The 21,778-nt window shown below is 41.6% G+C and overlaps 1 protein-coding gene across 2 annotated transcripts in view; it reads right to left on the bottom strand.

The window, feature by feature from the left end:
- The window catches only part of cpne2 (copine II), a 66,789-nt gene that overhangs the window by 10,255 nt on the left and 34,756 nt on the right, over positions 1-21,778 (bottom strand). For both annotated transcript variants that reach the window (XM_039808015.1, XM_039808016.1), the window contains exons 11-14: positions 10,504-10,637; positions 9,232-9,286; positions 8,716-8,767; positions 2,864-2,997 (exon numbers count right to left, since the gene is read on the bottom strand). In XM_039808015.1, the coding sequence (XP_039663949.1) occupies positions 2,864-2,997; positions 8,716-8,767; positions 9,232-9,286; positions 10,504-10,637 (375 nt within the window). The remainder of the gene's footprint in view (positions 1-2,863; positions 2,998-8,715; positions 8,768-9,231; positions 9,287-10,503; positions 10,638-21,778) is intronic.

The raw sequence follows: 21,778 nt of genomic DNA, 5'->3' as shown, positions 1-21,778 counted from the left end.
TTAACTGGCTTGACATGACTCTGCTGCTGCACCTGTGGGCCTTACTGGAGTTAAAACCCAGGACCTTAGACAGTGCTAACCACTGCTGCCTCACACTAAACAAGTCTGTGGCTCAAATGCAAATACTTATCTTATTTGGGTCCCCAAGTGACAGATTTAGAAGCTGTGCTAGAGCAGCAGCAGTGATTGCACATGTAGTTGTGGTTTGAATAGTCTCTATGCAGCCAAGACAAATACTGCTCATTTGAGACTTGCAAACTGTAATTGCTGTAAATGCGATAATAACAAGTTAACGCAAATTCCTTTTAACGCCACTATTTTTTTGGACGGGCGATTGACGCACGCACATTCTATGATTCAGGCCTTGGGCGCTACATAGTTGGGAAAAACAGGAAGCGATGCAGCAGTAACCTTATAATACATCCATGGCAGTAACGTTGTGGATGGCTAGCAGAAACCAAAGTGCTCCGTAATAACATCCAGAAGATCACCAAACCCGCCATCCGTCTGGCTCGCCGCGGCAGAGTGAAGCGCATCTCCGGTATGTTGTACGAGGCGACCCGCGGTGTGCTGAAGGTGTTCCTGAGGAATGTGATCTGGGATGCCATTATCTACATACCTGCAAACTCAGAAGGGCTGAAAAAGGTGACACATTCCGCCCGCCCCCCGAGAAGAAAATAAAGGGTGCTAAAACGATACTTTATACTACTATATATATATATATTTAAAAAAGGAGCATCTTGTTCAATTGTATTTGTCTGTTCTGTATGTTAAAAAATATAAAACAATAAAAAGTTGATCTAAAAAATAAAAAGAGCCCAAAACGACAGTCGGCGAAATTAAAGAACGGCTTGTTTATTGCTAAGGCCACAGGGTCAAAATGAAATGATTTATTAAAAATGTAAAAACAATAACTTATAACACTAACTTTTTTCACCAGTAAATTCCTGTTAAATGACAAAAACAACCACTGGATGGGAAAAGGGTATTTTACAACAACTTTGAATGCAGCACGAGTCTGGCGAGGCGAATTTCAAGTGAACGCAACATCTGTGTTGTTTTTCAGACAACAGCAGCAGCAGACTGTTGAAATCCTCTACAGTGAAATACAGACACACTTTTACACCGTTTAGCTGTCAGCATTTTAACCGTCTTTACTCCAGCTGCGAGCTAACGGTAGGCTAACGTTACCTGCTGTCCAGTGTAGTGTTAACTAGCGTCCCGTGCGGAGATTTTACATTTTCCTCTAACGTCCATTTTCGGAGCATCAGAGAGAAGCGCAGGCATTTAAGTGGCAGCTAAATAAGGCACCGAAATCCGCGTTGCTATTCGGTCCGATAGATAACGGTCGTTAAGGCCCCCCCCCCCGATTCACGTGGATGACATTTTCCCATTTAAAACGGCGATTTTTGCCGAAAAGCGACTAGTTTGCAGGTATGTACCTAACACCGAACACGCCAAGAGGATGTGTGGGTGGGGATGGCGCAGTGGATATGACACATGCCTTTGGTGTGGGAGATCTGAGTTCAACTCCCACTGCGATACATCAATCAATGTGTCCCTGAGTTGCTTCAGAGTCGTGTGGCCTCTGACATATACAGTATAGCAAATGTAATTTGCTTTGGATAAAAGCGTCAGCTAAATTACATGTAATGTAATGTGCCTCACCCTGTATGGCTTTGGTGGTTAAACAAACTTCCTTGAGCAGAGTTGGATAAAGGAAAGGGTCTTTTGAATGACAAGTTCGGTTTCAAAGCCCTTCTCTCGACAGGACTTGTCTGCATTGCGATCATGACCTGTGCTTACATGGCAGGATTGGCGTTGACATTTGCAGTCAAAAATCAATTTCCCCAGACAATGAAGCAAACTGAATAGACATTGCTTTAATTTGACTTAATTTCCTTAAAGAGGTCCTATCATGCTCCGTTTAAGCATCATATTTGTATTTTTGGGGTCTTCTACAATAGGTTTACATGCTTTGATGTTCAAAAAACAAATTATATTTCCAATACTGGCCATTGCTACAACGCCTCTGTCTGAGCTCCTGCCCCCCCTACTGCCCCTAAGCCCAGTCTGCTATGATTGGTCAGCTGGCCAATCCAATCCAAAAGATTGCTATCAGTATAATCAATTATTAAATTATGTAACTAACTACATGGAAAGTAGCACTCACCTCACTCTTTGTTTTTATCTAAGTATCTAAGAATTAGACTAACATTGCTTGTGTTGCAAAATAATACCAAAGTTAATCTAATTATAAATGTATCTACTAACATGTTTCCTGTGAAAAACCAAATGGGTTTTGATACATGAATTTATTAATTTTACTACAGCAGATTGTGAGATTTCAGATTTTTTTTATTATACAGGATATAATCAATATATCATAACAAATTCATAAAAAGTACTACTACATTCTTAGCTGCCATGTTTACTGTAACCATTTTGCTCAAATGTAGCTGCATTTTATAATCACCTCCTGGCTGAAAAAAGGTATAGATTATATTATCTCCTGAAACACATGTTACTATACCATACACTAAAGGAAGGGGAGCACAATAGGGTCTCTTTAAGAAATCTATCGCAGATGCTACATGTATATAAGTTTACAGTCTATGTCTGAAAAATGGACATGTGGGCCTTTACGGGTAGGTGTGTTCTGACGGATTTCAGTTGATGGCTGGCTGCGTCTAGGCATGGAGTTGTAGTGGTTACTGTTTGTAATGGAAACTGCAATACAGTCTGCATATTTGCAAATGTTTTACATAATGTATTATCCCCTGTTTCTCATCATTGTTGTACAGATTCAACTAAAGAATAATTAAAACATGGAAAGTCAGATAAGTAAGATGTTGCCACCTACCGCTGCATTCTCTTGTTGAAGTGCCTGGGCAGCAAAACGTGCTACATGGCTGATGATTGGAGCAAAGTTAGTTGGGCCGTAGAAACGAATGTGAGGGAGACAGGCAGAGTAGGCCTGGGCAATACCCTCCACACCTACACAGAGAGAGAGAAAGAAAGAATTCAAATTCCAACAAACCTTAAATTGAAAGATGGGTAAGAGGTGGTGAGGGCAGGAGAGAGACAGCATGAGGGGCAGGAGAGAGACAACGAAAAGAGGAGGAAAAGAGGTTTGTAATAGGGGGGAAATAACGATGGGCCACATATATGAAAAAGTGTCTATTACGCATATCTCCCAGCTGAAGTGACACATTTTCAACTCAGGGCTAAAAGCTCATGAAAATGATTGTTTCTCATCAGCAGTGCTATTTCAGACTCCAATCAGCTAAATACAACCAGACAATTAAATGTGTGAATGAGTTTATTTGCTGAACACTTGGCTCAGTCCCCAAAATGTCTTCTCTTTTAAAATAGTTAGTTTAGGACCCCCCTCCCCCCCTCCACACACACACACACACACACACACACACACACACACACACACACACACACACACACACACACACACACACAAAAACGTATACCTTTTCACAGCGAGTTGTCAGTGCTTCATTATCATATCCATTCTGCTTGCTTATTGATAACATATTCTATCTTATAGACATAGGCCTCAGGTCCTGATTATTCTTATGGTACATCCACAAAACTCCTGTCACAAAACTTTCTTAACTAAAACAGAGTGTATCATCTTCAGTACTTCAGCCACGACAAACGGTCCATCTTTGAGTTTGGGAGCACTGGCTTCATACTTTAAGCCAGCTGTCAGAAATTTGGGGGTTACTTTTGAATGCAACATGAAATTTGACAAGCAAATCAGCAATGTTGTGAGAATGAGCTTTTTCCAGCTCTGTCTCCTAGCTAAAGTTAAGCCATTCCTTAACAGGCATGATCTAGAAAAAGCGATCCATGCTGTTATTAGTTCAAGGTTGGATTACTGTAATGCTCTCTATGTTGGTTTGAATCAAACCTCCATCTCACGCCTTCAACTTGTGCAAAATGCTGCTGCTCGGTTTTTAACAAATACATCTAGACGTGCACACATCACTCCCGTTCTTTACACCCTACGTTGGCTCCGTGTGCGTTTTAGAATAGATTTTAAGATCTTATTGTTTGTTTTTAAGGCCCTTAATGGTCTGCCCCCAGAGTACTTATCCGAGATTTTAACCCTGCGTGAGCACAGCCGGTCTCTGCGGTCTTCTAACCAACTGGTTTTAGAAGTCCCAAGGTCAAGGTACAAACGATGGGGTGATCAGGCTTTTGCGGTTGCTGCCCCGAGACTCTGGAACAAGTTACCCCCTGATATTCGCACAACTACAGAGGTTGCTCTTTTCAGGTCTAAACTCAAAACCTAGCTATTTAGAATGGCTTATAATACTCATGGTGTGACAATTTCCTTTTCCTGTTTCTATGTAACCTTTTATGATTTTCCTGTTTTCTTCGTTTCATTATTCTTATTGCAAGATATGTTGTTTTTTTCTTAGTTCCTGATGTGAAGCACTTTGGATACCTGCTGGTTGTTGTAAAGCGCTATACAAATAAATTTTGATTGATTGATTGATCCACACTGCAGCATTGCAGATATTTGCGCAACTTTGATCGCGTGAAGGTACGCGTCCACAGTGGCGGGTTTTTTTGATGGCAGGGCTTGCCCTCTTCCCAGCATTGGATATGGCGATGTACTGAACTTCACAGAGGTATATTTGCTATTATAAATATATTGGCTGATATTTACATGTTGAAAAGAAACCTTTCCAGCACCGGCAAGCTATTATAGCAAAAATTACCAAAAACAGCCCAAACTTGGTTGGAGCACAATTCATGACAATGTCTCTTCAAAGTCCGGATGCTTATGATAATATAGTGATTTGGGGCTAAAATCACAAGTATTTCGTAATTGCTAAATCCGATTGCAATATACTATTAATATACGGTATATGGTCTGTGGTGATTCTGAAGCAATGTGGTTCCTTTACCGACTTTAGTCGTAAATTTGTGAGTTTATTTCTTGTAAAAAAAAAATCTTGTAAGTTTTTATGTGGTAAATTTAAGACTTTAATCTCGAAATATTACCTCCTGCAGATCCATTTCATATTTGCAAAAATATTTGTAGGAGTTTTGAAATCTTTTTTGTATTTGTGGAAGGTTTTTGATATCTACAGATTACACATTTACATAGGGATTGTCTATCTGCTCACACAAATTATATTGAGATGAATCTATCTCCATAATTTAACCTCTTAAGAGTTGTACACAATCAATAAATAACTTTTCTGGATCTTTTTATCACTGGTCCAAATTTAAAAATTTTAGGCAACTTGGTATGTAAGGTGAACTCTATTTTATCAAAGTGTTTTACATTTTTTTTAAAATCCCTTAATTAAAATAAAAAATTAAATGGGGATTACTCAGACTCAGTAAGACACTTATAGAGGAGTACAGAACCTGCTGCTGTCACATGATCTGGAGATGACATGTCTTTTTTTTCAGGGTGTCCTGCATTCTTGTTAAAAATAAATAATACTCCAGTTTCTATTGCAGTGGTGTTTTAGCTCTTTCTCTGTAGTGTTAAATGTATTTCCACAAAGTCACAATGGCATTGTAGCCTTATGTCAAAATGTTTGTAGAGAAAATGGGACTATATTCTTCTGTCCTTTTAATTGAACTTTAAAGGGGTGATAGAATGCAAAACCGATTTACGTCATAGTTGAATAACGACAGTTCGGTGGGTAAATAGGACATACATAGAAGCTCAAAATCCCATTGACACCCCTTTACTATGAAAATCTCATATTTTGAAACTGCCGCTGAAAACAGGCAAATCTCAACAAAGCTGGAAGTTGACGTCAACCTCCCAAGACCCACGCCCATGGGTGTATTAAGGGAACAGTCATGCCCCAACATTTACATACTACACAACTGACCTGAGATCAGGTAGTCTTCTGAATCTAGGTCACGCAGATCTCTGCTATTCCATTACAAAATTTACTTCTGAAACTTTTTTATGCGAGAAATCAACTATGTAAAGCTCAAATATGGGCCGTTTTACGAAAATGGATGGCTAATTGCAAATTTTGTCCGACTGTATGTCGGAGTTAAGCGGCCGGTGCTGCCTGGGTTGCTACATCGCTGCCCTGCCTGTCCTCTGTCACAGACCCCGGCCTGCTGTGAGCTAGATTGAGCTCGGCCGGTGGCCCGGTGCTCAATACCCGCGCAAACTCACCCTTTTCTGGGTGACTGGACTACTACACGCCGCTGACAGATCTCCAGGCCCTGCAGCTCGCTGTTCTCCCTGCTACCGACCGGCCGGTGAGTGACTGAGAGCGCGGTCAGTGAGCTTGTTACGCCCGCAATCTCTTACCGCAGCCCGCAGGTTCCAGTTAATCTTCTAATGGATATGTGTGTTGAGTTATTTAAACAAACAATCGGGGAAATAAACGCCTCTTGTCCGCGAGTCTCATTGATAGAGCCCGCGGTGAGCTGGAGTCCATCAATGAGAGCTAGCTAGCCTCCTCCTAACTCTGACATTCACAAAAATGCATCAGTTAAACATCATCAGTTCACTTAAAATCAAATCGGACACAACGGTTAGCTTTATAAGACATTGGGGAATGATGTTATATAAGTGGCGTGACGAAATTCAAACTGTAAATATACTTTAATTATGCCGAAAGTGTAGCTAGCTAGCTGCGATATTTCCCCATTGTAATGAATGGGACATATAGCAAGCAGCTGCTCGTCCTACAAAGACGGCTCGCATTCATAAAAATGCCTTAAAATCAAATCGGACACAACGGTTAGCTTTATAAGACATTGGGGAATGATGTTATGTAAGTGGCGTGACAAAATTCACTACTGCACTACCGGGGCCGCGGAGCCCCGGTAGTATCCACAAAGGGAAGAATTTTTGTATTATATTTGGAAGAAAAGCTCTTGTTACAAATAGGGCCAAAACACAGGGATGCATAAGGGCCCATAAAATATCAACCAGGCCATTTTCAGCCCAACCAATGTTACATACCCCATTAGGAGACCATAAGGAACAGTGTGAAATACCCTATATAATCATTCTATCACCCCTTTAATTCTGTTTCAGTTTCTCACACAGTGGTGGCAACCTTTTTGCTGTTGCAACACTAGTGTAGTCATATTTAATAGGGGCCTGACAGGATATCTATAAACAAATAAGACAATATTTCTCATCTTCATAAGGAAAGAAAATGCTTAGTAATTCCTATGTGTTAATACTGCTTGTTGACAGAGGATGTGGGTCCAGGCCACAAAATAGCCAACAACATAAGTATAAATAAGCAACAGTGTTTTCAGCTGATGTTATTATAAATGGAATAGTGTTGTAAACAGAAAACAAGTCGGTATGCTGATGAGGCATCGAGACCAGGCAAAGGTTCAGATGGTTCTTGTTAATAGTTAAAGGTTTGTTTGTAACAATATCCCATACAGTGTTGTTGTACAGTGTTGCAATGGGCTTCACTGCCCCAGCCCAAGTTTCTATCAAGACAGATATATTGGACAATATTACCTTTTTGGGATCGCATATTGGCAATAAGTATAATGATATTGCAGTTCAGAAATGCCAAAGATTATTTTTTAGGCATTTTAAGATCAGTGAGACCACTACATACTCTACGTTTATGTACGCTACAAACTAGGGCTGCTCGGAAAAATCTATCATCACTTTATTTATTTTGGTCAATATTAAAATCACGTAGCCTAGAAATCTAGACGCACCCTACCGGCAGCAAATATAATTTGCCGCTAGGGTCAGTCTAGCAACTCTCTGTTGGCTTGCGAGCTGGAAAAACCAAATTCTGGTTAGATCAATCACATTGTGTATAGAGTAGGTGGGCGGGCTTAACATAAGGAGGGCAGAGTTGCGACGGTTCTGCGTGAATTCCCTGCTACTTGAAAACAAAGAAGATGGCTGCTGCTGCTGGCGAACAGCGGTCTTTGGAATCGGCTTTGGCCGAGACTCTGGAAGACTTGGAGTTAAGCACTGAAGTCATTCTTAAAAAAGGAAGATGTGTTCGGAGTTTTGCCGACCGGATACGGCAAAAGTTTAATCTATCAACGAGCGTTGCTCTGGTTGGCTATGAGTGCAGAGGGAATTTAAAAGACAACCCTTTATCCCGCCCCTCGGATTGAGCCCTGCCAATGGTGAGTTCCCAGACCCAACATCTTGATGTGGGTCTGGCTTGTCAGGTTAAAAATCTATCTATCTACTATTTAACACAAATACTTAGACTAAGACTTTTGGAAAGATGTTGCAATTATTGAATTTAACAGTTAAACAAAGCAGCTTGAACTATGAAATTCCCCTTCCTGTTTGAACTTTTTTTTCACTCAAAACACAAGACAAAAAAAGAGTTTACTTAACATAATGTGCAAATAATAAAAAAAATCTGGAATTACTCTGTTTTTGTGATCGTTAGGAGCCAAAATTGTAATCACGATTAAATTTGATTAATTGCACAGCATTAATATAAACTACAGTTTGTTTCAAATGTAAAATGTCCCGCTTACTGCATTTGTTGGTCAAATATAATGGAGATCCCAATCAGATTGTATTTTTGTAGTTGCTTCAAATATACAGTATCGGTCGGGCTACACAGATTAGTCCAATAAAATAAAAACTAAATTGAGGCATGATGTAAAAATGTGAATATCTATTCGTGAATATTTATTAAAGGTACAAGCAAGGTCACCGATGGCATCTGGGACTGCTGCACAGTAACTCACCTGAACAGAATGGGTTGGTGGGGTTAAAGTTGATGGCAAATTCGTGTGACACCTGAGCAGACAAGAAACAAAGACAATAAACTTGATATTCTTCATTCACTACACTGTAAAATATTGTTGAGAAATACTGTCCATTTCTTCCACACTTTCTCCCTCCCTCCCACCCTCTCTCTCTCTCCCTCTGTGTACCGCTCTCTCTCCTCTGTCCTTTTCATCAGCTCAGTGCCATGGCAACACAGACGGGTTGACAGTTGCGTAATCATGTGAATATGCATGTATAATGCTTACAGTTTTATCCGTGCGTGTGTTTGTGTGTGTGTGTGTGATATAGGCTCGCTTTAACTGTAAGTTTGCATATGAGAACCCGCCCTCCTCCTTCTGTCACACACACACACACACACACACACACACACACACACACACACACACACACACACACACACACACACAAACAAACAACAACAAAAACAACAACAACACCACCACCACCACCACCAACAACAAACACACACATACCTTCCAGTCTGGTGGGAGTTGGGCTCCAAATCCCAGAGCAGGAAACATTTTGTCGCTGAGGAGGAAACCATGACAACACATTGGAACGTTAGTTAAGCCTTTTTCAATTTTTTTTCAATCAAATTCAACAAGCTGGATTTAGACAGCAGAGGAAATCCTGTTACCTTTTAACAAAGAAACACATTCAAAGACTTGTAGAGAAACTAGCAGAGAGCTGGCAGAAAAATGACGTAAGCAATATTGTAAAATGCCTTCTCACTAAGAGAAGAAGCACCAGGATACACAAACAATCTGACATAGTCTTTTTGACCTACAGTGATTTTCATCACACGTTATAGTAACTGTTGAGAGAGAAGAAGACTATTACATTATCTTACAAATGCCATGTAAATCTATTAATTATTGGTGGCCTTTACTCTGACAATCTTTAAAACAGTAAAAGAATAGATAGTTATGTGTGTTTTACTGACACCCATTCTAAAGTTTACACAGTGGTTCTTGGGTATGATGGGATTAAAATGGATATTAGGGAACTGATAAACCAGTTTGATGCCCAAGTACATGGAAATTACAAAAACATAAACCATTTCTCTGTCACTGTTAAATTTGCAAAATGATGTCACTTTGTTTGTTTGTAGAGAAACTCTGCATCCTGATTGTTTCTCATATGGTTCCAAGTCCAGCTCATCTTATGCTATCAGTCTTTAATCCTATGTTTACACGTGGCCGGCTATTTTCATAAACGGACATTTCAACCCATCCGTTTTCAAAAATGACATCATGCACAGCTGTCAGTTTTCAGAAAAGTGTTCGTTTACATGTACCTTTGTATATATGCCGTTAAGAGCATGCCAAACCTGTAGGTGGCAGTGTAACAAGAAGCTCAAGCCCACGTTAGCCTATCAGAATCCCGAAAATAGCAACAACAGCAACGAAACCTAAAAGCCTAAACCTCAGTTTACATGCGAACATGCAAATTAAGTTTTCCAAAACCTCCACTCTGGCCGGAGTTTTTAGAAAAAGAATTTTCAGAGGCGAATTCTCCGTTTGCATGTAAACGAAGGGCACTAACGAAGGGAAATGTCTCCATTATTCAAAATAACCATGTACGTGTAAACGGGGTATAAGTGGTCTAATGCTTGTATTTAATATGCCCCTTCCCCAGGAAATGCAGTTTAAAACCATTGGACCATTAAAGTGAAGTCAACTATTTAAAGATAACTGTAGTCCTAATTGATTAAAAACAAGTGCAACAGCCATGAGGATACTCACGTATCATAGTCCTGTATGATTTGTCCCACAGCTAAAATGGCAGCGAGATACTCGTTGCTGCCCAGTGGGTTAATGTAGTGGAGGGAGGATGGCTCTCGAGGGTTCCCATTAGATGCTGTGAAGTCTATACCGACCTATGGAAAAAAAGAGAAGTGACAGATTAGAGGCCATCTTAGAAACCTGCAGCGCTTTTACATTAGTGATATTCTGAGATACTGTAATTGCTGTGGGTCGTTAGCTGTTTCCTTTCAATCCTTCTCCACTGAGAATAACACAGCAGAATCACCTACAATAATGGAATAAAAAAAAAAAAGTGAATATAGACAGCAGCAGCAGTCGAACAAACAGGAATGGTTGACTCTCTTTTGACATTAAATAAAAAATATCCCAGGAGGAGCCCGTTTTATTGTTTTTCTTCGGTGCGGGTTACTCGGATAGAAATCTAAAAGGCAAAATGATTCATCTGGCAACTACACAAGCTGTGCGTTTTTGATACTGTGCATCCGTTTAATGTGGAATTTGGAATTTAATGTTAGCTCTTCATGTGACACATGCCGCTCTCATTGGTGCCTCAATTACTTAGCTGGAGCCACTGGTGGTTTAGCTTTGTTTCTCTACTAAAAAGGTCACTTACCATGATTATGTTAAACTACATAAATACAACTAACTGTTTTAACCCTTTGGATTCACAAACTGCAGATTTGCCCTCTTTGTCTGACTAAACTCTGGTTTTAGAATGTTGAGGTGGTTACATGATATATGTTCAAAGTTTTGAAAAACAACACCTTGATAACTCAGATGTCTCTGAAAACATAAAATGTCTGTTGAGGGTCCATAATAAAACACAATACAATGTTTACACTTACTATTTTTAACAATCTGACTGAAAGCAAACAATGACAGTATTTATTTTTGCCTTTTAGTGGCATTATACAATGTTAAGTGAAGGTCTGAAGGAAACAAAGAGAAACTGGAGATGCTGGTACTGTAAGTGTTAAAAACTGTGTCTGAGCTGGAACATGTTATCTTGGAGTAAGAGAACATTGACATTGGTGAGAAATATGCACCTCTCACATCCCTTGTTCAAGGGCCAATTGCTATCATTTAGTTGATATTGTGATTCACTTTTCAACTCCACAATGCATGTTGTTGGTTTTTTTTGTATCACAAAATATTGTGCCATGATATGAACAGAAAAATAAAGCGATAGGCCTACTATAAAATGGCCTCTCACTAAAAGAAGAAGCATCTTTTTTTTCCCCTGAAGGGCAGGACACACATAATCTAACATAATGTATTTTTGCCCTACAGTTATTTTCATCACATTTTAAATTGTTGAGAGAGAAGAAGAATCTTACAATATCTTACAAGTGCCATATACATATGAATTATTAGTGGGCTTCAGTATGTTTTCTGTGACACAAACTTAGACCTTTACTCTAAAAATGTATTTACATGGTTTATACCTTCCAACATATCAAAACAATTGTAACTTCAAAACGTTAAGGTCACCAAGCAAGGAATTATTGTCATCTGAGGACAGATTAAGAAAAATACTCCATCGCACATCAGTGTATTAAATGAGAGTGTCCCTGAAAACACACAGAGGCATATTTTTAACACAGAAGACCACAGAGTGACACTGCGCTGTCATACAGTATATACAAATATGAACACACAGATCCTTTAAACACATGTACCCAAACTACAATGACAAACACACACACACACACACACACACACACACACACACACACACAGACTAACATAATATGAGATTAATAGTGACAAGCTTTTCCTCAGGCAGTGAATAACAGTTGTGTGCTGACAAGAACCCGACCCAGAAACTCCGCCTCCCTCCTATCGGCTTAAAGATAGTCTAACGCATCTCCTTCTTTCTCTCTTTGTTTGGAGTGTTATAAAACAACAATGTTCTGGTTCAATGGGGACAGCGACCAAGGAATGAGACAGTGGAGAAAAGGGAAGGGAGAGCAAAGCGAATGAAATTGGGCGAATGAGGTAAAGAATGTGAGGAGAGAGAGGACCGAGCATAAAGAGCAGCAGGAGTGAAGGACACAGAGAAATGCAGGGTGACAGAATCAGGAGTTTTTGTATTTTGTATAATTGGTAAATGGACTACATTTATAAAGCGCCTTTCTACCTTACCGGACAAAATGCTTTACAATTTTGCCGTTCCTTTCACCCGTTCACACATACATTCATTCACCGATGATGGCGGAGCTGCCATGCAAGGCGCTGGCCTGCCCATCGGGAGCAACTTGGGCTTCAGTGTCTTGCTCAAGGACACTTTGACATGCGGACAGGAGGAGCCAGGGATCACATGTCACGGCCTGCCTGTAAATGAACCGGGCGTGCATGCTGAATTGGACTTTTCGGGAATAAAATGTAATTACAACCCATTAAAATTTTAAGGAAATTGTGGCTCTAATTGGCTAAATATATAAAATCTCCATTGGACTATTTAAATTACCAAATTAACCACAAAACATTTTTTATTGGCAAATGAATTTTTTCCAGATCCCTAACAATGTACTGTGAGTATGCTAGTATACTAGGAATGAAACAATTCCTTGAGTAACTCGAATAATTTGATTATTAAAAATTAAAAATCCTCGATGCAAAATGAGGAGGATTATTACTGTTGTACACCGGGCTGACGCTGCTGGCGACACATGCCATGAAGACTGATTACAAAATTAAGAAAGAGCGTAAGGGGCTGGAGGCTGGAAAAAATGACAGAAAGTGTCCAAAGTTTGGAATCAGTTCAAACGTAATTAAAACAAAAACTCTGTACAGTGTGTCTACTGCAAAATCAAAGCTTACCACAATAATAGCACGACGTCAGTGCTTCAGCATCTCAACAGAAAACATCGAGTCTAACTTAATCATCCATTCCACGAAGTGGACCCGACAAAAGTAAATCACAGAGTCGTATGGACGATGAAACTACACAACACCTACCAAAAACAAAGACAAGAAAATAAGTAGTGGTGACCACAATAATAATAATAATAATAATAATAATAATAATAAATTGAATTTATATAGCGCTTTTCATGGACTCAAAGTCGCTTTACAGGGCAGGGTAGATTATAAAAACATAACAAAACAAAACGAGCAAACAAAACAAGTAGAACAAAACAAGATACAGATGAAAAAGGGAGGGGGGCAGGTGGACTATGGGTAGGCTGAGGTGAAGAGATGGGTCTTGAGGCGGGACTGGAAGATGGTGAGGGACTCAGAGGTGCGGATCTCTTGGGGGAGGGAGTTCCAGAGCCTGGGAGCTGCTCTGGAGAAGGCTCTGTCCCCAAAACAGCGCAGGTTGGACTTTTGGATGGAGAGGAGACCGGCTGAGGTGGATATGAGGGACCGTGAGGGTTGGTAGGGGGAGAGGAGGTCAGTGAGGTATGAGGGGGCCAGATGGTGGAGGGCTTTGTAGGTGAGGACCAGGATTTTGTAGGTGATCCGGTGGGAAATAGGAAGCCAGTGGAGTTGTTTTAGGACTGGAGTGATGTGGTGCCAGGATTTGGAGCAGGTAATGAGGCGGGCGGCTGAGTTCTGGACCAGTTGGAGTCGGTTGATGTTGGTAGAGCTGATGCCGAGGAGAAGTGAGTTGCAGTAGTCCAGTCCGGAGGAGATGAAGGCGTGAATGAGTCTTTCAGCAGCGGGGGGTGTGAGAGAGGGTCTGATTTTGGCGATGTTGCGGAGGTGAAAGAAGGAGGTTTTAATGACTTGACGGATGTGAGGCTCAAGGGAGAGTGTGGATTTGGAGCCGATCAGAAGGAATTCTGTTTTGTCGCTGTTGAGTTTGAGGAAGTTGTGTTGCATCCAGGTTTGAATAGCTGACAGACAGGAGTTGATGTGGGAGAGGGGAGGATTGTGGGGGGATTTGGTGCTGAGGTAGATCTGGGTGTCGTCAGCATAGCAGTGGAAGTCCAGGTTGAAGTGGCGGAGTATCTGACCAAGAGGGAGGATGTAGATGATGAAGAGGAGGGGGCCAAGTGTCGAGCCTTGGGGAACACCTTGAGTGACTGTGGCTGTGGCAGAGGTGTGGTTGTGGAAAGAGATGAAATGGGATCTGTTGGAAAGGTAGAGGTGGAGCCAGCTGAGTGCAGTACCTTCGATACCGAGGTCTTTGAGTCTGGTGAGCAGGATGTTATGGCTCACAGTATCGAGGCTGCACTCAGGTCGAGGAGGATGAGTATGTTGAGGGAACCCGGTGTCAGCAAAGGTGAGGAGGTCGTTGAGGACTTTGAGGAGAGCGGTTTCTGTGCTGTGTAGGGCGGAAAACCAGATTGGAGAGGTTCCGAATAGGTTATTGGCATGAAGATGGGTTTGTAGTTGTGAGGCGACTATGCGTTCCAGGGTTTTAGACAGAAAGGGGAGGTTGGATATTGGGCGGTAGTTGTTGAGAGAGGAGGGATCCAGACCAGGTTTTTAAGGATTGGGGTGACAGCGGCAGTTTTGAAAGCAGAGGGACAGTTCCAAGGGACAGTGAGGAGTTGAAGAGGTTAGTGAGGTAGGGGCATAGGACCGGGAGGCAGGACTTCAGAAGTGGAGTAGGGAGGGGGTCAAGGGAGCAGGTAGTGGGTTTGGAAGAGCTGATGAGTTTGGAGATTTCAGGAGGAGTGACTGGGTCAAACTGGGAGAGGAGGAAGTGTGGAGGAAGGGTCGGGAGGTCTGGAGGGATGGGGAGAGGAGGATCCAAGGTAGGTGCTGGAGTAGATCCTGGGAGGTCAGATACAGGGATAGAGATTTGTAAATGAGATTGATTTTGTCAGTGAAAAATTGGGAGGAATGAGTTGCAGAGATCCGAGGTAGAGGTAAGGAGGCTGTTGGTCCGAGGCTTGATGAGGTTGTTCAATGTGGAGAAGAGGGTTCTGGGGTTTTGGCAGGGGTCGGTGAGGATGGTGGAGTGGTAGGCAGATTGTGGCGCAATGAGGGCATCTTTGTTGGGATGAGATGGGATTTATAGGCTTCATGATGGACTGTGAGGGATGATTTCTTGGGGGGTGGGGGGGGGTGTGGGGGGGGGGGGGGGGGGGGTTATCAGACGTTTAATTTGGGGCCTTTTTTTTTTTGGGGTGGGTGTGTGTGAGAGGGAAAGTGACGAGTTTTGTTTTGAGGGGGCCAGGGTGTTGAGGGAGGTAGACAAGGTGGAGTTGAGGTGGTCTGTGAGGTCATCGGGTGAGGTGAGGGTTGAGTCCAGGTGGAGAGTGGTGGAGAGCAGGTCAGAGAGATGGGTGGGGATTGATAGATTTGAGGTTGCGGAAGGTGATTTCTCTGAGGCGGGGGGTGGTTTTGGAGAAGGGATGGTGAACCGTATCAGTTTGTGATCAGAGAGGGGAAAGAGGCATGGATGGAGGTCGAGCACTGGTTGGTTGGTGGAGCAGACCAGGTCGAGGATGTGTCCTTTTCATGGGTGGGGAATGTGACATGTTGGGTGAGAGAGAAGTTATCCAGTAAAATGTTGAATTCTGATGAGAGCTTGCAGGTGGGGGAGTCCATGTGGATGTTTAAGTCACCGAGTAGCAGCAGACGTAGAGAGAGATGAGGCTAGTGTGAGGAGTTCAGTAAAATCAGAGAGGAAGGAGGGATTTGGTTTGGTGTCGGTAAATAGGGGTGTCAAGGAGGACTGTGTTTGGGGAAAGAGTTTTGAAGGCGATATTCAAACGATGATACTGAGGGGAGGGTGAGTTCTGTGATCCGGAAGTTCTGATTGAAAATGACGGCGAGGCCACCTCCACGGTGGGAGGGGCGGGGTTTGCAGATGTAGTTGTAACCAGGGGGGGATGCTTGGTTGAGGGAGAAGAAGTCATTGGGTTGTTGCCAGGTTTCGGTGAGCAGAAGGAAGTCAAGAGTGTTGTCGAGGATTAGTTCATGGAGGGCAGGCGCTTTATTGTTGAGCGATCGGGTGTTGAGGAGGGCAAAGTTGGCATGGTGAGAGAGTGGTGGGATGGGGGCAGGCTGGAGAGATCTGAGGTTGTCCCGGTTAGCAGTGCGTGTGGTCGTTGGGGTGTGGGGGTATTGCAGTTGAGGGGGGACAGTGAGCCGATTAGCAAATGATTGGAGAGTATGATTGAGTGTATGTGAAGTGGGGAAAGCACTGGTTTTCTGTGTAGCCTGATGATGCGTTCAGCCCTATGTGAACCAGTGGGTGAAGCATTCTGATGACGTGGGACAGGTGCAACAGAGCGTGCAGGTGACCAGATGGATTGAATGGATTGTCCGTGGTGGAAGAAAACAAACTTGCGGCGAGAGCCTCTGTGGATGTAACGGGGTCGACGTAGAAGTCCAAGCTGTTTGATGACTGGGATGCAGGATGGAATGGAGTAGTTGACGAATTGGACCAGTTGCAGAGTTGAATATTTGATCATGATGCCGAGCGGAGGGACTGAGAGCTCCGTGATAGTGGTTAGGAGCACAGAGGTGGAGATGGATGAATGAGGTGATTGCCAAAATGATCCACGGCATGACCGAAGGAGAGGAATGTCTAGTCTTGGTCGCGGCTCGCATCTGGTGGAGGTTGCCTATGAGGAGGAGGTCAGCAATCGGGTTAGCCGCCGTAGCAGCTAGGAATAGCCGCCACGCGTTTGGTGAACGGGGGCAGCTAGCTAGCGGCTAACCGACGAGGCAAGAGTCCGGTCAAGGAGCCCAGGCGTCTTCGGGAACCAGCAGAGAGACTGTCCAGAGGTACAGAGGCTGTCCAGAGGTAGGGGTACAGCGAACACAAACACAAGAGAATAGCAGACGAATAGCAGACGAATAGCAGATGAATAGCAGATGAATAGCAGACGGAGAAGCGGCGAATAATCAGCGCCAGCGTCCTCAGTTTGATCTAAACTCAAATTGAAAAAATCAATTTTCAATCAACTAAAATCAATTTGATCTAAACAGCCGACTTGTTGACTATCCCTTCGGAAAAACAGCTGATTGTTGCACACCATTTTCTCTCACTCTCTCTCTTCACAGAGGAACAGCTGATCAACGATCTACTAGCATAAGTGTAACCGCTGTGTAGCATTGTAATCAAATATATAAATGAAAATAGGTTGAGTATAACTAATAATTACATATAGGCCTATACACAGATCAGTCTCAGGTTGAAACTTGTAGTTCTGAAAGTTAAGTTGCACGACTTAAGGTAATGTTTATGTATGTTTAATGTATGACTTAGTTTGAGGTTGTTTTCTTTAAAAACAATGTAATATGGCACTTAAATGCACTTAATATGTTTAGTTTTTTGAGAGATGATATTGTAAGCAATGTAGGCAATGAAATGTTTGCTTTTTCCGAAAATTAAACCAAACTATTGCATATTATTGCTCTTCAATAAAACAAAAGTATTTCTTATCCGATTACTCGATTAATCGATGGAATAATCGGTAGAACAGCCTACTCGATTACTATATAATCGATAGCTGCAGCCCTATAGTATACAATCCATGAATGTGTACACTGCTAAGGAGGAGGTTGTTTATGTCAGTAATGTTCATTTTCCAGCCCTGGTATCCATTCATTTTGTCTTATTATGAACCTATAAATATATATGCCCGAACTGAGAGTAGATGGCGCCCAAACTATTAAAGCATTTTTCCTCCAGTGCCCTTTCCAGGTGACACACATTATTAGTTTGATGGCTGTGAATTTGATGACAGTGGGAGATGACACCATTCTGTTTCTAACTTATGCCTTGCCCCAAGCTATTAGTAATTGCTAACACACAAGTAGACTAAACTCAACATGACAAACACACAGTTTTAACAAGCAAGAGCACAGATTTAAGATGAACAGGGGGCAACAGAGCAGCATGTAGCAATGTGGCAGAAAACGTCTGTGAAAATTAATGGGATTCCACTACTGGTAACTTATTGTCAAATAATTGACATAGTGACATTTACATTGGAGTTTTCTCAGCTGTGCCTTGTTGAGTATAAGCCAATTCTCCCGCTGGGACCTCACAGACTTATTTGCAGTTAAGAGAGAGAGTGATGGATGGAGGGGAGTGTGGATGGATGAGTGCATGAGAGCCTGTGTGAGCATCTACTGGAGTTACTATGTCTCACTCTGCCCACTGACAACTAGGACCTGCTGTCCACTGCCATACTTTAACTGTAGGAAAGTCTATTTATAGTAGGGCTGCACGATGAGGAAAATATGCGATAGTGTTGTTGAATATTGCGATAATGATATTCCTTGTGATAAATAAACAGATATTAAAATGTACTCAGTTCTGCTGCTTTCAGTATTCTGCTAAAATGCAACATGAATTTAAATGAAAGGAAATCATGTCCAACATTCTTTTATTCAACAAACTGAACATTAAATTGAATAAAAAAAAAAAAAAAAAGGCACCACTAAAAAATAAAGAATGACTGTTAGGTTTTTAAAGTGAAGTATTCTGCTGATATTTTCTTGAAACTAACACAAAAAATCTCTCAGTGTCTTTTGGGATATCTCTATTGCGCAAGTTGATGTTGCGATGACAATTAAAAAAAAACGACATATTGTGCTGCCCTAATTGTGTATTGTGTCCTTCATGACAAGTTCTAAGGAAAACACATAACAGCCATTGCTGTCGACGTCTGTATCTATCTCAAAAACCCTGTATGGTACGAGCTATTTATTGTGCATTTCCACAGCGCTACTTCAGTCAGTACAACAACATAGTCATTCCATGACATAAATACTTACATAGTTCTTTTCACTCACTCACTCGTTAGTTGGAGTCAATTCTACTTTCTGTTTTTCATTGGTGTTATACTGTTAATGACACTCAACACTTCCTGAACAGATTACATGGTTACATACACAGGTTACATTAAAAGTCTTACAGTAGCTCAAAAGGCATAATCTCTCCCTTATGTGGTAGGCTTTTAATGTGAAACATCTGCAGGAAATGAATTGATTGACAGTAGCTTAACACTGATCAAAAAAATGAAGTAGAAGTGACTGCAATCAACTAATAAGAGAAAACCAGCTACTCACAACAGACTGAAAGAATGATCAAAATCATTCATCTGAGGCTGAAATATCCAGACTTTTATTTTCTGGTATGGGTCAAGTAAAAAAAAAGAAATGGATCCTACAATTCCCATAATGCAACTCAATAGCATCTTTCATTATACCCTCCTTGCCCTCTAAATGCCCATATCTTTGTAATGCAATTTTGTAATTTAAAATCATATCACAATTTCTGACAGTCTAATGCTGATTGATTCATGTCATTACTTTGTTGTAAGGTCGTGTGACGTTAGATCATAACCTGGAAACAATTTGGGGAATAGGCTTTGTTTGTCTGCTTCATGATCACGACAAAAGTAACAAATACTGAGCCCATTTACTTAATTTAAGAAAGTAATTAGTTACATTATTAGTTACTGCCAAAAGTAGTGGAATTACTTCTTACGTACTGGTCTGAACTGATATCATCTGTCAACATCTTGAGCTGTGAAGATGCTTGTCTTTGCTCTCATTCATGAAAAGTTTGTTTTCTACATGAATCCCCTGGGAAAGGGGCACTACACGGCCCTGAATGATATCAAACAAAAGAAATGAACAATAGTGTAATTCAGTTGAAATGAGTCTTTACACAAACAGCCCATCAGCAGTAGCAGGCTCTCTTTGTGTTGAAGTGTGTAACAGAGAAAGTTGCTCTCTCCTCCTGCTCCCACAGCCGTGAGGAGAGACTTTCCCTTCCTAGAGATTAGGATTAGAGCCATACTAAGTCTGATTGAACACTGCAAAACAGCTCTTGCCTGCTTGCGTGTGTGTGTGTGTGTTTGCAAACGGCTGCTACTCACTGTATGTGTGTGTATGTAAAATGTGAGCGTCTACGTGAGATTATGTGTGCTTGTGCATGTCTAAATCAGTCAGTGTGCATAAGCAGGGACAGTGCACGTTTGAAGATATTGTGTGTGTGTGTGTGTGTGTGTGTGTGTGTGTGTGTCATGGTTTGGGAGTTTACATGTAAATTGGTCATAGTGTGTAAGTATGAAAGCAGGAGTGTGAGGAGGATATTATATATTTGTGCTCACATGTATGTATGTAAATGAGTTTGTAAGCAGGAGAGAGGAAGTATCTGTGTTAAGACAGAATTAGGTGTGTGTGTGTGTGTGTGTGTGTGTGTGTGTGTGTGCGCGTGTGTGTGTGTGTGCATCAGTGAAAGTGCTGCAGGTCTGTGACAAAAGGCAAAAGATTAGGAGGGAGCAGGGAGGATTTAAGAGTTCCCATTCCACCTTAAATTTGCTCATCTAACCACCACTAGATAAGGCAAATGTTCCCATTGCAGTTAAATTATGCTCATTACAAACGAGCAAGGGTGAGGAAATTATTAAAACACTTACATCAGTCAATAACTACCAGCACCCATTTGCAAAATCCAAACTTTTTAACATTTCTATTTTACCACAGTATGTTGCATGTTTGCCTATTTAGCAACATCCTGATACACACAGAGCACTGAACTATGTCCATGGCTCAGAGCTGCACAACACTGTCCAACCTTTTACTGAGGCACTCGAGGGGAGTGTTTCTCATTTACAATAATTTACGGGGCAGATTTACCATTTAAAATTCTGTGGGTCAATGATTTCAAAATGAGGTAGACTAGAAGTGAACTAGCTTGCAACCAACTATTTTCCTGGCTAAAATAACTTCATCAGCTTTAGATAACTAACTATCTAGCTAATAAAGCTAACCTTAGCTCCAATACTTGATGAATATGTGATTGTTAAAAATACTATCTTCAGGTCAAATTTTAATGTTCAGCCGCTTTAACGGTACAGGAGAAAATGCTTTAAGGATGAGGACTATCTGATGAGTTTGGTGAATGTAATGCTAACCAGGTAACATTGTCTTGGGTTACTGGAGTGTAAATATGACTCTGAACTTGGAGCATCCAGAACCGGCTTCGATACAGTGGGGATAGTACACAGTGGATGTGTTAGTCGTGAACAGGTTGTTTCTTTAAAGGAACATGCCAACTTATTGGGACTTTAGCTTATTCACCATATCCGATCAGAGTAAGATAAGTCCATACATACCCTTCTCATCTCCGTGCGTGTCGTAACTCTGTCTGACTCACCTACCGCTAGCCTATCTTAGCCCAGATCCTGGAGGTAACCGGCTCCATCTAGCCTACTGCTGCCAATAAGTGACAAAATAACGCCAACATTTTCCTATTTACATGTTGTGATTTGCATAGTCACAGCTTGTACAAATAACAAGGTCACATGAGACACAGCCATCTTCT

Source organism: Perca fluviatilis, chromosome 8 (assembly GCF_010015445.1).
Source record: "Perca fluviatilis chromosome 8, GENO_Pfluv_1.0, whole genome shotgun sequence".
Classification (NCBI taxonomy): domain Eukaryota; kingdom Metazoa; phylum Chordata; class Actinopteri; order Perciformes; family Percidae; genus Perca; species Perca fluviatilis.
Note: the sequence above shows the minus strand (reverse complement) of the source record. Positions and strands in the feature narration are given on the sequence as shown.